The sequence below is a fragment of the Pteropus vampyrus genome, unplaced genomic scaffold (genome assembly GCF_000151845.1).
Source record: "Pteropus vampyrus isolate Shadow unplaced genomic scaffold, Pvam_2.0 Scaffold121, whole genome shotgun sequence".
Lineage (NCBI taxonomy): Eukaryota > Metazoa > Chordata > Mammalia > Chiroptera > Pteropodidae > Pteropus > Pteropus vampyrus.
In genome coordinates, this window is record NW_011888902.1 from 1,479,154 (window position 1) to 1,494,110 (window position 14,957).

General features: G+C 39.3%; 1 protein-coding gene across 4 annotated transcripts in view; it reads right to left on the reverse strand.

Moving 5' to 3' along the window:
- Positions 1–14,957, reverse strand: part of GPATCH2 (G-patch domain containing 2) — a 150,585-nt gene that overhangs the window by 36,330 nt on the left and 99,298 nt on the right. For all 4 annotated transcript variants that reach the window (XM_011366120.2, XM_011366122.2, XM_011366121.2 and 1 more), the window contains exons 7-8: positions 13,463–13,502; positions 6,872–6,942 (exon numbers count right to left, since the gene is read on the reverse strand). In XM_011366120.2, the coding sequence (XP_011364422.1) occupies positions 6,872–6,942; positions 13,463–13,502 (111 nt within the window). The remainder of the gene's footprint in view (positions 1–6,871; positions 6,943–13,462; positions 13,503–14,957) is intronic.

The following is a 14,957-nucleotide window of genomic DNA, read 5'->3' on the forward strand; positions in this document are numbered from 1 at the left end:
ACTCATTCAATGTTAGATGAGATAATATACAATAAAACTAAGATGAAACTTCATAGTAGGAAAGTGAACAGAGAACATTAAAACAGAAGTATGACTGGAAAATAAAACCCCATGGATTAATCAAACAGAAGAACCAGAGGAGAACAGTCAATAAGATATAAACAACACAGAAAAATGTAAGAGAGAAAGCACATGACTTCAGGGACTGCAATGCATACTCTTAGGAGAACACATCAAATGAACAGCATATATGAGGATAATGTGATGAAAAATTTTACACGACTCAATATCTGACACATCTACTCTACGATAAGGGCTCCCCATAGAGAATAAAAACGAGCAACAAACTAAAAGGAAGATGTATAGGACTAATCAATTGAATCAACTAAATTAAATTATCCATCTGTTAATAACTAGTATTTGTTTAAATTAGTTTACATTATACCTATGTTAAGAATCAGTCAAAAGTTTAATTATGGGACCCACGAAGTATCACACCTGAGAAGAATGAAATGTTAATTATGTTTACAACAAACATGAACAAATCGATGCGTTCATATTTCATTGATAACTATTCAGATAGGATGGAATGCACGTCATGATGAGCACTGATGATGGGGGCTGCAACACAGGAGACAATGTGTGAGGAGTGAGAAGCCAGTTAAGAAACCCAAAGGCACGCTGCCCTCGTTGGAGGGGGACACAGGGGACACCTTGAAAACTGGAGTCTGTTATTGATGAAGTAGAACTTCCCCAGGGAACTCTGTTTAAAGGAAACCTCAGCAGGTGGTCAGTTAGTACAGGCAGACATAAGCAGTCTAGGAGCTGGAAAATTCCCCTGCACCTATCATGGTTTTAAAGAACCCAGATGAACATTAAAGTGGACGTAGACAAAAGCAGAAATGCCACAGACTGGACACCCAGAAAACTACCAAATTATACTATAGTTAGTAGTATTAGTAAATGTGTCCCTGAAACTCTCCTAGGGAGATCTTGCAAATTCCCGTAAGGAGCTGAGGGCACAACACCCCAAGGCTGAAGCTGTAACTTTACATGTAGTCACGCATCTGAACATCTTGGCTTTGAGTCACAGACAGCAGACCGCCTGTGCGTTTCTCTTTTCTTACCTGCTTGGTATTTTGGGGGAGTAAATGATTCTAAAATGTAATTCATTACGATTCTCCAACCTTAATATTTTCCACAAGTTGAGAAAGGGAAGTGCAGTCCCTCATTCAAAAGGGGTAAGAAAAGTCAAGGCAATGTTAACAATACTAAGAAAGAAAATGGTTTCCAAGAGAGAGAGACACGGAAAAATGCATATAAAGAAAGGTGAAGAACTTTTGTCTTGCACTTAATAAACCTTGTAACAAAAATTAAACTTGAGTAAGTCTTTCTCTCCTGGCATCTATTTGACCTTTATAAATTGCCCTGTGCCTAACTCAACTGACACTCTCACAGAGACAAGAAAATACTGCATCCCTAAATAAGACAAAGACGATACATAAAGGAATGTTCAAAGAAACAAGGTGAGCTCTTGGAAATGAAAAGCATAATCAATAAAAGATCTGGGACATAACAATGATAAAACTGCCCAGAAATCTTTGAAGATGATAATATACAAAAGGAACATTAAGAAAAATTAGAGGATTATTTGATAGCACTCCAACATCCAAATAAGAGGAGAAGAGAGAAAACAGCAACCACCGTAAACCAAAGACGTTGGAGGAAGGCCTTCATGAACCTGAGGCAAAATGGTTTCCAAACCAAAATTCAAGTTCCGGCTAAATCGATCCATGGAAGACTGGAATAAAGACATTTTCAGACAAGTCAAGTCCTAAAGCTGTAACCATGCCTGATCTCTTTCTCAGAAAGCTCAGGACAAATAATGGCCTGGGGTGTCCAGGGAACAGGAAACGCCACCTAGGAGAGGAAGGAAACCCCCAGGATGATAGTGAAGAGAGGTCCCAGGGCGTCGGATGTGTGGAGGGTGCGGACAGCGAGCAACCCTGAGTGGATCTAAAAGGAGGAGGGATCCAGGAGGAACGCCGCCCAGAAGAGAGTCCAGAGGCTTTACCCATCCATGGAGAAGCACGCGAAAGAAAAACCCCACGACTGTCTCCGCAGCAACAGAAAAGTTACACATCTGTGGCTAACATCCACACACACAATCATATTATTGGAAACCGCGAATACTGATTTGCTCTGAATAGTACGATATTAGGGAGGAGGAGGGAAAGAGATGCAGGTACGCGGTGTGCACGTGTGTGCAGAGGGCACGCAGCCAGAAGTCGCTAGGTAATACTAAATTAAAGACTTCACAAAACAGTACTAGCAGCATGTAATTTAGGTCATTACCAGAAGAAATAGCTAAAAGAGTTGAAAGTGGTTTCCTTGGAGGGCGAGATTGGGGAATGAGGAAGCTCAGGGCTGGGCCCGCTGTACTTCATTAGAAATCGAACGGAATGGCTCGACATTCTAAACAACGTACGAAAGAATACGGTGAAAAATAAAATTTAACAAGTGCTCAGGAAACACACAGATGGAAATAACAATAGCATGCTTTTCATATTGCAGCTGGCACTGGAGCTCTTACACGGCAAATGCTTCGCAGGCATTAACTCATATGTTCCTTACAACAACGTCACACGATAGGCACTACTGTTTTTCTCGACTTGACAGGTAAGTAAACGGAAGAATGGAGAAGTTAAGTTTTTTGCTCAGGAAATGGTGGAACCAGGAGGAGAAGCCACACACTCTAATTGCGGAGGCTGCACACAGAGGCCAAGATAAGGACTCAAGCAGCGCACTGCACCGCTGTAGAATTGTTTAGAACTCATCCTACAAATACTTTATGCAACAGATATTCATTGCCTACGTGTCGGGTATTGTTTCTGGTGCTGGGGACATACCAGTGAGTAAAGCAAAGACTCTCTGCCCTCATGAAGCTTAAAGAGAGGGGCAACAGGGGCACTGAGGAAGACACTTGTGCAGCAGGTGATGGCACTGGTGGGGGCGGGCCCTCCTTACACTGAGCAGACTTGAAGGAAACGGGGAGCAAGCCTAACGGATAGTTGCAGGGAGGCTGTGCAAAGGCCCTGAGACGGGAGAGGGCTTGGCATGCGGGGGGAACAGGAAAGAGGCCGCTGCGCCTGGAGCAGGTGAGTAAGTTAAGCTGGGAGGAGACGGGTCAGGGAGGAAGCCAAGAAGGGCACGGTCAGGTCGCAGATGGCCTTGTAGGCCAAGATAAGGACTTTAGCTTTTACTTGGCATGAAATAGAAAACTATTCAGGATTTTACGGCAAAAAAAATTTTTTTAAGATCTTTATTGAGATCTAATTTAAAGTGCACAGTTTTTTGATAAGTTTTGACATATACACACATGAAACCATTACACCAACCACCATAATGAAGATACCCATCACCCCAACAGTTTCTCGATGCCCCTTTGTCATCCTTCCCTCCAGTCCCTCCCTGGCCCTTACCCCACACCCGTCAACAACCGATGGGTTTCCTGTCACTATTACGTTAGTTTACATTACCTAGAATTTTATATAAATGTGTTACATGTATCAATTCTTTATCCATTTTTATTACTGAATTGTATTCCACTGTATGAATATACTATCTCCATTTACTTGTTTATGAACATTTGGGGTATTTCTTTTGTTGAACTGTTATGAATAAAAATGCTAAGAATACTTGTTCTCAAGTATCCACCTGGACCATATAGTCAGTAGGTCTATGTTTAGCACTGTAAGAAATTATTTTCCAGGGGGTGTGTTCTAGTTTATGTTCCCCATGACAATTCTACATTGTGTAAGGTCAACCTTTTTCATTCTGGCCCTTTGTAAGTTCTAAGTGGTACCTTATCGTGGTTTTGCTTTGTATTTTCCTAATGAATAGTGATGTTTAACATATTGCCATCCACATATCTTTGGCGTCTCTTCAAACCTGTGCTTGGTTTTCATTTTAGTTGATTTATTGAGTGACTAGAGTTCTTTGTATATTCTCGATATGAGCCTTTTACCAGACCTACGATTTGCAAGTTTGCTCTTCCATTCTGCAGGCTGCCTTTTCATTCTCTTAACAGTGTCTTTCGAAGAGCGGAGTTTTCCATTTTGATGAAGGCTAACTTATCCGTTTGTTTTTTTATGAATCGTATTCTAGAGTTCTATCTAAAAGTCTTTGCCCAGTCCAAGGTCACAGAGATTTTATCCTGTGTTTTCTTGAAGTTTTATATTTTTAGATTTTGTATTTAGCTCGTATTTAGCTCATTTCGTATTTAGCTCATTTGAGTTAAGTCTGCTATTATAGATTGAGGTATGCACCCAGGTTCATTTTTTGCAAATGGATATTCAATTGTTCCACTACCATTTTGTTGAAAACACTATTTTTTCTCCACTAAATTGTCTTTATTTTTGTCTTTTACTTCCTCAAAAATCTGTTGTCTATATATATATGAATGTATTTCTTAACTCTATGTTCTAGCCCATTGATCTTTTTTCTATCTTTGCACCGATACCATACTTTCTTGATTACTGTAGCTTTAAAATAAGTCTTGAAATCAGGCACCGTTAGCCTTTTGACTTTATTTTTTTTAAGTTTGGCTATTCTAGGACCTTTGCATTTCCATGTGAATTTTAGAATTGGCTTGTATTTTATTGTCTATAAAATAGCCTTATAGGATTTTTCTTTGGATCGTATTAAATCTATAGATAAATTCTGGGAGAACTGAACTGACATCTTAAGAATCCTGAGTCTCCTGACCCACAAACAAGATGTCTCTCTCCAGACAGGCAGGCTCTTCTTCCATCTCTCTCAGCAATGTTTCCATGCACCAAAAACTTTGATGAAGTACTTAGGGGTAAATCTGATAAAATATGTGTAAGATCTATCCAGTAAAAACTATAAAACACCACTGAGAAAAACTGAAAAAGAACTAAGTATTTGGTTCTTAATTGTGTGTTCTATTTCTTGCTTGGTATTTTTATTATCTTCCTGTATCTCTTTTAGTTATGCGAAATTAAAATTTTTCGACTTGTTTGTTCCAACACTTCTGCTTCTGTTGGAATCAGTAATCCAACATTATTTTCTTCTGCAAAGGCTGTTCTCAAATGTCTTATTCTCTTGTCCTACTGGGCAGTGTTGCAGGGAAGGGCCAGTCTTCCGGTCAGCCCCAAGTCCTTCAGTGACTGGGAAGGAAGGAATCAGGGTAAAGAGGCTTTGATACTAGGAACACACACAGCTCCCCAGTTAGGAAAACTCTCTCTCCCTCTCCTCACTCCCAGAGAGAAGGAGAAAGAGCTGTGATTCTCGAGCTCTGCGGTCGGTGGGGGCTGGAGCGAAGACATACTTTGTGGCTGAGTCCTATTAGATTCTCCCTGTTCCTCACAATGCAGTGCCGTGAGCTTCTTTGTAGGTGGTCGGCCTTTCTCTGTGGATTCTAAGATCTTCTCCTTGTTTTTGGTGTACTACCGCACGCTACTAAGTGTGGATTTCTTGTTATTTATTCTACTTGGTGTTCACTGTGCTTTCTGCATATGTGTATCTAGGGGTTTATAACTTTCATCAGTTTGGGAAATTCTTAGCCAACTTCTTTTCGAATATGTTTTTTTCCCAGCCTTTCTGTAGTCTCCACCAAGGACTGTGATTAACTATATCTTAGACCTTTTCTGTAGTTCTTAATTGCTCTTTCGTTTTTCCAACTCTTTGTGTTTTTATGCTATATTATGGCCTATTTCTTCAGAGGTAATTTCACTTGACTAATTATCTCATTAAAAGTCATATTTCTCATTTCTAATAATTATATTTTTTAATTCAATTCTGCCTGGTTAATTCTAATAGGGATCTGTTGCCTGCTCATTTTATTTTTATAAACATTTCATCCATAGTTATTTATAACCTGTATAAGTTTTATACAGATTATAATTTTAATTCATATTTTATAATTTTAGGCTCTGACATTCTTAGGGGTAAACACATTGATTTTATGTTGACTGACTGTCATTGGTGGTCAGCTTCTTATCTGTTTGGCAATTTTTGGTTGTCTAAATTGGGTAGGCAAGATAGGATTTACATTTGCTTCTGCAGGTTTTCTAGCGGGTTCTCAGTTGGGGGTTAGTACTTACAAGCTACATTGCCTGCTTGGGAATGTTAAATGCAGTGGCTAGCAAACTAGCAATGAGAAGCCATCGGATGCAGTGGTGGCTGCTAGATCAGTTATCTTGTTTACGATTGAATAAGTATAAATCTCAGCATAGCAGTTCTGATCAATATTCTGAAAGCCACGTTCATTTAAACAAAAATTAAGTTTTCAGAGATACCCCATGTAAACTTTGAAAATATATCATCTAACAATAAACTGGCACAAATCTTTGTATTAAAAAAAAAAGAGAACATCGACTCGGCAATATAAAATGAGCAGGAACCTAGAAGCACTTTTTTAAAAAGATTATGTTTTCTATATATTCATTTATATATGAGAAGAAGAAATTCACATGCTGCTCTTTCATGAGGTCTCAGTACCATTTAAATTTGGGGGAAAAGATTAATTCTACTTTTTAAAATCAAAAAATAACACAATTAGTCTAAATCCTGACCTAAAATTCATTAGTTATCGGAGATATAAATTTTTTCTTTTAAAAATTCATTCTTTATTTTTCACCAGCTTTTAAAAATACACTTAAAATGGTATCTTTCTAATCATTACTAGTAATCCAAAAACATATTCTTAAAAATAACACATAAAATATTCTAAGTTGACTCTTTAGAACCAAAGAAAACCCAACTACAACTCACCATATTCATACCGGTATGAAAAACAATGGCACATGATTAAATGAACAGAATTAAAAGTGATTTTAATTCTTACCTGCTGGCCGTTTTCACAGAGCAGTTCTTCTTGTGTCCTCTCTCGGGTCGGTTATCTCTCAGAAGCTGGTGCTATCCAAAGTGTTAAGACGAAGTTGTAGAAACAAAAATATTTTCATTATATGACTTGGTAAGTAGAAGAGGGTTCTTCTCATTTAAAGGGACACATTCCTTCACTTGCGTTACTTTTTTTCCCCCTACTGGTTTCTCTTGCAACGAAGGCCGCTACTCTTCCTAGTGATGCCACTGAGCATCCTGCAGGAACGTTAGCAGGAGCGGGCAGTCCGGAGCTTCTCCGACGGCTCCCCTGCTCTCGCAGTCAGCCAGTACACGGCCCAAGGCTGGAGGTCCAGACCTCACTTCTGGCCCTGGTACCCTGGACTGGTCCTGGTAAAAGTGACATAACTTCTCTTACCAACGGCATCTTCTGCTGTGTTCAGCTGCGAAGTTTGGGGGGCTTTGTCACCTATACTGACTCAAAGAGCTAACATTATTTCCTCTGATTTTACTGGCCTAACATGGCAAAGAAACACACTTAAAACATACGTTTTCAAAGAAATTACTAGTTTTGAAATAGGTAATTAGAAAATACATATATTTGGTTTCCTTCTCAAAATGCCTCACCATCTACTTTCTTTCACGCTTACTTTTTTTCTATTTGAAAAGATAAAAAAAAAAAAAAAGGTCAACTTTGGTTTATTACGTGGGTCACTAAAACTATAGCTTATTTATACAGAAAATGATTATACACAAGACTAGGCTAAAAAGGAGTTGTACATCCTATCAGAAATTAGTCCGAAGAGGAACGAAAGTCTTAGAAATAATACTGCAGGACAGATCTGGGTCTTATCCTGCTGGGCACATAGCTAACAAGTCACTTGATTCTAGTAACAGATCTGCCATTTACAACTGTGCAACTTAGGCAAAGCACGTAAGCTCGGTAAGTCCCAATCTTCCTCTGTAGAATGGGGATGATACTATCTACCTGTAAGGCCACTCTGTCAAACAAGACAAACCACGTCAGATGCTTAGCGCTATGACCAGAACATTAAGAAGTGCTGGAAAACGGTTCCAATGCTACAATTATGATTATAATTAACGAGCCCTGGCTGTCGATGAGTATTGTATCTGACCAGTATCAATGACTTTTAATGAAATAACTGCTTCGAACTATTGAATGACATCGTTTAGAATCAATTATCAGCAACATTCGGCCATCTTTGAGAAGGAACAGACCTTAATTAGATCAGCAGGCATGTAGTTGGCTCACTCAGTCTTTTAGGAATATCTTAACTAAATACGTATATATTAAATATCTTAAATACCCACTTCTTAACTAAATATCTTAACTAAATAAGTACATATTAAATTTATCTTAAATACCTACTTCTGCCCATCCCCACTGCTGCCATCCTAGTCCAGACCATCACCTTCTCTCACCGGTAACAGCCTCCCCAATGCCTCCCAGCCTCCAGCCTTGCTCCCAGCTAATCCGTTTTCCACACTGCGGCCAGTAATTCTAAAATTAGACCTGATTACATTACTCCCTTCAGGTAAACCCCACAATCTTGTGCAAGGTTTTTGTGGCCCTTCATAATTTGATTACATTTCTAAACTCATAATGCATTATATTTCCTCCTACCCCCAACCTAACCTCCTTCTAAATTATATATCCCAGCCATGTCGAACTTTTAAGTTTGGGGCGTGTATCACATTCTCGCTCCCCTTCGGCCCTTAACTTCAGTTATTCAATCAATCTGTTTGCATAGCCAAGGTCCAGCACATTGTCTGGGATTTTTTTTTTTTTTTTTATTGCTCAACAAATATTTGTTGAATGAATGAATAAATGAGATAAAAAAAATAAGAGTGAGATCTAGTGTCTGATATGTGGCTGAAGCCATATCTCATTATTACTACTTATAAAAAAACAGCAACGATTTATCTAAAGTCCATTAATCTGAAAGTGTTTCAACTTAGAAACATTTCGTACCATGAAAACTAAATTGTTTCTGAAAATAATTAATTACTTTGGCATTTCTAAGTCTAGTGCCTTTAAAAAAAATACATATACAAACCAACATTTGTGACACAGATAGCTGGAGGTGACGTGATGAAATCTCTACCTCCATCTTAAATTAATGGTACTAGTTAACTAACATTTCTAATTTTAAGATAAAAGACAGATATTTGAACACTATTTATTCCTGAGGTTTGTGTTAAAAATGGCAAAAAACTCAATATCCCCAACGCAAGGTTCTGAAATAGAATCCTATAGTTTTAAAAAACGTAACTGTAATGATCAAAATAAATATTAGGCCGTGCCTATGGCATCTGGCTAGTTCTCGGAGAGGCCACCACCTGGGTGAACTTAAATGTGATAGCCCCTTCTCCGAACTCTGACTTTATGGCTCTTTCCATTAGATTCATATGGGGATTTCTTTTCCTCCTCAAATTTATAGTTTTGATGGGCTTTGTACAGAAAAAGAGACAAATATTGGAATTATTTAATACAATCTACCTCTATTAAGAAAACATCACAAAACTATCTCACTTTATCAATAAAATTATAAATGTGGGTGTCACTTTGCAAATTTACCATCAAACTCAGGTTAAAAAAAAAACAGGCGCAGATGTCTGGGTCATGAATTTAACAAGTTAATATGGGACCCTACAACTTTTAAGGGGCAGAGATGAAAAAGGTAATCCAGAGGGTTACTAAAATGGAAGACACGTATTTGAAAGATTCCCAACATGTTTCTGTTATGCCCCAAAGAACAAAAACGAAGAGGGAGATCGGTCATAAATTCACAATGAAAAGAAACAAGGCTCCTTGAGCTCTGCTCTAATAAGCAAGGGTAGATAGCTCACTAGGCTTTGAGAAACTTTTCCTTCTTCTTATGGATAGTTTTTCTGTTTCCTTGAATTCCTATCAGTGTCACAAGCGAGGTCATCACTTTTCAGGGTTCTGACTCAACAATGTCAACTCTGACTAAAAACTTCTGAAGATGGTGCGAAGTGCTTCTTACCTTCCCACTTTCAGATTTCTGGACTTAGGCCAAACGAAGAGACAATTCCCTTATTAGTGACCTGCAGATGCACATTAAAAAATGACTCACATAAGAATTACATTAACGCTCATAAACAGAAAACCTAGTACGATGCGAGGCTCACAAAAGGGACATGATGCTGCTGAATCGAACCAGGAAGCGAAGTTCCCCCCGGGTCTAATGGTTCTCGCTCTTACAGCACGGGCGCTAAGAATCTCTGTGGCTACTCACGATACGCTTGCAAGATAACTTAGAGTGTCGGGTCCCTAACGCAAGTGGAAGAAGCGGGGAGCCGAATTCCTGCTCCTCCGCAGTGCTCTCCGAACTGCCCGATATTCGGGAGGCAGTCAAGCTCAGGAGTGTTTGTTCTGGCAGACACTTTTTTGGTAACTCCTCGGAGGTCTACCAAACAATTTCAAGTCTCTTCACACTCAGTATCCTCGACCTTGAAAAGGAGAACTAAGTAATATCTACACTATGATCTATGACTCATTAAGATACATGGAAACTCAGTCAAAATGTCAGACCATACGATGTTCATGGAGGAAAAGCCTCAGGATTTAAAAAGACCAAAGAGAGAGAGAGAGAGAGAGAGAGAGAGAGAGAGAGAGAGAGAGAGAGAGAGAGATGCTTCATAAAGCTGCCTCTTCCGCCAACTTCCATTTCTGACCTGACTGCTCTTTCTCCCTCAGAGGGCCCTCTCTCTGGTTTTCTCAAACATCTATCAGCATATTATAATTCTTCTTTTCTGCCTCAGAACGTAACCACCTCAGGGGAAAAGCTATGTTGTTTCGGCAGGTATCTCTTTTTGTAAAAGTGCAGAGTAGATGATGGCTGGTGGAAAATAGTGATTTACTGAACGCGTAATAAAGAAACGATAAGTGCACGTGGTGTAGACAGAAGCAGAATTGAACACAAAAGAAGAGCAAGGAAGAGGAATCAGAAGATGGGGAGAGGGGAGAGGGTGGAGTTTCAAAGGGAGCGGGGTTACCATTTCTGCCATTTCTTTACGTTTGTTAGTGGGTATCGGGAAAATAACAGGTGCTCGCCCACGCGAACGGGCACTCGACAGCATGTTGAAGGATTTTACCTGTCTTCATGGTCTCGCATTTTGTCACTCGCATCTAGGTTTAGCCAATAGTTTGCTGTGCGATAGTGAAGCCTAAGTTGAACTAAGACAATTTTATCCCTCGAAATCTGAGTAGTCTGTCTGTGTATTTGAACACACATATGTACAGTTGATCCTCATTATTCGTGGATTCCATTTTTGTGAACTCATCTATTTGCTAAAATTTATTTGCAATTAAAAAAAAATCACTCTTTCTGACACTTGTGAACTCACAGATGTGCACAGTGGTCAAACCTAGTCCCTTGCAGTTCTCGTTCCCAGGCGAGGTCTGATAAGGAGAGGCTCTGTCTTCTCCTTTGAGATCTCATACTGCAAAGAGTCTTTTCGCGGTCTACCTAGTGCTACTTTTTTTCTTTTTTTTTTTTTTGTATCTTTGGGCTCGTAAGGATGATTACGTTTCTTTAAAATGGTCCCCATGCCTTGCGCGGAAGAGATTTCTAGCATTCCTAAGTGCAAGAGAGCTGTGATGGGCGGGCCTTCCGGAGAAAACACGCGCATTCGATAAGCTCTCCTCAGGCAGAAGGTACCGTGCTGCTGGTCACGAACGTTCAAAGTTAAGGTCTCCACGATACGGAATAAATGAGGTGTCTCGAAACAGAAACGCGCATCAAACAACGTCGTGCATTGATAGGCTAGCGACAAAGTTGTAACCGTAGGCTCTCAGGAAGCTGACTTTTCTGTATTTGCTATTTTAGTGTTCGTCTCAACTTTACAGAAAATGCCTACTGCAAATAACAAGAACCGACCGTATTTATTAATTAATAATGTATGTAGTTGAGATAAAAATCTGAACTGGTGTATCAAAGTTCAAGCAATAGGCTGATTCATAAATTGATCAAAAAGATTTTAAAAATTAAAAGAATTGAAACTGGTTAACTTTCTTATCTATACGTTATCGGTTACTAGTTTAACTGCAGAAATAAGGGATGGCTGGAAGCAATCAGTTATACCGTGATCTAAGACAGTAATTTATAACATCATTTTAGTGTTTCTAGAATTTTAAAAGGTAGAAAATGAGCTTTAAAAAAAACAGTATTTTGGGATAAAGTGTATCCTGATGCAGCTTACTTCTAGACGCAGGATCTTACATTGTCCATAGAGAGACCTGAACCGTTTGGGAAAGCAGAGCGTCTAATTTTTACATTCTGAATAATAAGATGAACACATCATAGATGCAGCCTAGTTAATTCCCAAATCTTTAGAAATGGCGTTACATATTCTATTATTATGGGAGAAATATTTTTCAAAAGGAAAATCGCTCTCGTGGAAAAAGGCAAGTTTACAAAAAAATCATTAAAACTGAATTCCCAAGATATTTTTCTTCATTTAGGCTCATATGCGTTAGGAAATACATGGTCTAGTTTAGAATGAAGTACGTGGCACCTTTTATAAGTAAGAGGAACGACAGCCCAGCTTAGCAATAAAACACCACCAATGAAGCAACGCTTCCGATTGTGGCCCCCACGCCCGAGCCCCTCTTCACCTGTCTCTCTACCTGCCTGCCTGCCTCTAAGAAGAAACGACTCCCGGGGACCTGGGGTCTATCATTCCATGTATTTAAAGGTATCCCCTATATATGATATTTTTGACTCACTTAAAAAATAACTTTTATAATCAATAACAGAAAAAAAGTGTAGGAAGGTTGCACAGCCTAAACTATATATGCTTTAAAAGTGATTAAAAAAAAAAAAATTAAGCCCTAAATTACATTACTATGATGCAGAGAGAGAACTAGTACCTTCAAGGGACAAAGAAAGTAAACTACTTTATATGTAAACTTTTTGTGTAAAGTTAACGAAAATGAATGTCAAGTTCTTCCTAAGTCAGCTAATCATTGTACTGCCATGTATACTAATAAGAGATTTAAAAAACCTCATCTAGAAATACAACAAACTTGTAAGAAACTATTGCCACTTTCTAAACGTTAAAGATTAAAAACATCCTCTTGCCCCCCTGAACAAGCCTGATTCCGTCTGATCTCGGAAGCTAAGCAGGGTCGGGCCTGGTTAGTACTTGGATGAGAGACCACCTCGGAAGACCAGGTGCTGTAGGCATAAAAAATAAGGTTTTGTAAGCTGACAAGGTCCTTGCAATCTGTAAGGTCAACCAAGGGTTGCCTCACCTAAAAAAAATGAAATAATAAATGAATGAATGAATGAATGAATCAATAAATAAATCGATCCTCTTGCTGGCTAATCTCATGTTTAATACAAATCGATGGCAGGAAGAGACCAAGCAGATGCTTACTGAGCATCATTCGCTTGGTCGGTGTCGTAAGCCCTGGTCCTATTCACTCCTTTTGAAAGAAATGGGGATTTGCATCCCTTCTCATAAAGCTGATCGAGTACGCTGAAGGGAGAGAGTTAAATATTAGAAAGGAACGCAGAGATTTCCTTTGGGTTCGGATGCTGCTTACCTGGCCATGCTCCGTCCGGGCCCCAGCGCCAAACCAGTGGCTGCAGAGGGAAAAGAAAAGGAGTCAGCACACGCCGTTCGCATCATCCATCTGCACGGGCCGCGGAAACGTGCTCGCCGCCAGCCACGGGGCCTTAAATGTGCTTTATTTTAATGGATGTTTCATGTAATTCTAGACTTACACCAATTCTGACAGAAATGTAAGAGTGCTCATAGCCCAGTAATTTTCAATTTAATAAGCAAACTCAGTTAGAATTAAATTTCCATTTAATTATGTTAACATAAACTGCTGGGACTATTCATTTTGCGAATCAATTCTGGTTATAAAATCTACAAACGCTATCACTTACCACAACTTAATTATAGCATCATTACAACAAATTATGACCTTTTGATTGTGGGAGTTTTAAAAAAACGTTAAGAACACAAGAATATTACATGCTCTGGCTATGCCTCAGCACGTGCATTCTGGACATTAGCTGAAGGTACCTTGAACTCGATTCTTCCACAACAAAAAAAAAAAAAAAAAAAAGCCCAAGTAAACAAAAAGGTTTAAAATCAGCAGCGTCTTGTCTCATCTTTTCTGACCTGTAAGCTCTGTCCAGAGAAACTACTGTCACTTCTTCTGGCCTTTTCTTTTGGTATTTAATGATGTATTTCAAAAGAATGGGATTATACCGATGTTTTGTGATTGATTTTAGACGTGAAGGACTGACTCCCCACGACTGTAAACTTAGCCCCTTTGAAACTCCCGACCCCTTATTTCCAGTTGTAACACCATTTTTGATTAATCAGTTGTGAAGGCAGATATAACTGTGCGAACACTTCGCGGTGCTGAATTTTTCATTTCTCCTGAAGACGAGAGTTGTCTTGTTTTTCTTCCTTGGCTATTTTTTTCTGTGTACTCCCTGGCCTTCTTTATGAGAGCTGTGGAATCCTTATCACTGCTAATTTTCAAATATTAAAAAAGGTGTCTGACAATATACCCATCCCTTCCCCACCGCCTCCCCCAAGCCTTCTGTCCGCTTGGTCTCATCCCGGCGGCTCTTCTCCAGATCTGCTCTGGGTCTTGCCTTTGCCTTCACTGGGCCTTCCTGTCATCGCTCTCCTTTGCTGTCCCTCTGTTCCCTGAATCCCATAGCTTCTCAGTTTATTTCAGCCTTTTCCCAAAGCGCTCACTTGAACAGTATCTTGAGAGGGCTGGAGAAGCACATTGTTGAGTTGACCTTTTCTCCCCTTTATCTGTCTGCTTGCTTCTTCACATGCTTAGTTTCCAATTTACCAACCCAATGCTTCTTCCTGTTCTCTTAAAAATGCGATCTGTATTTTCCCTCTCTGGATGCTTTTAGCAGTTTCTAATTCACTCGTACTGAGCCCTTGTCATCACTGGGATGGGCGAGATCTTTCCATCCAGAGATCTGGCTCTTTTGATATAAGAGAATTTGCTCATTTGTTTTCTTTATTTCCCTCTCTTATCACTGGTTTTTTTTTTTTTT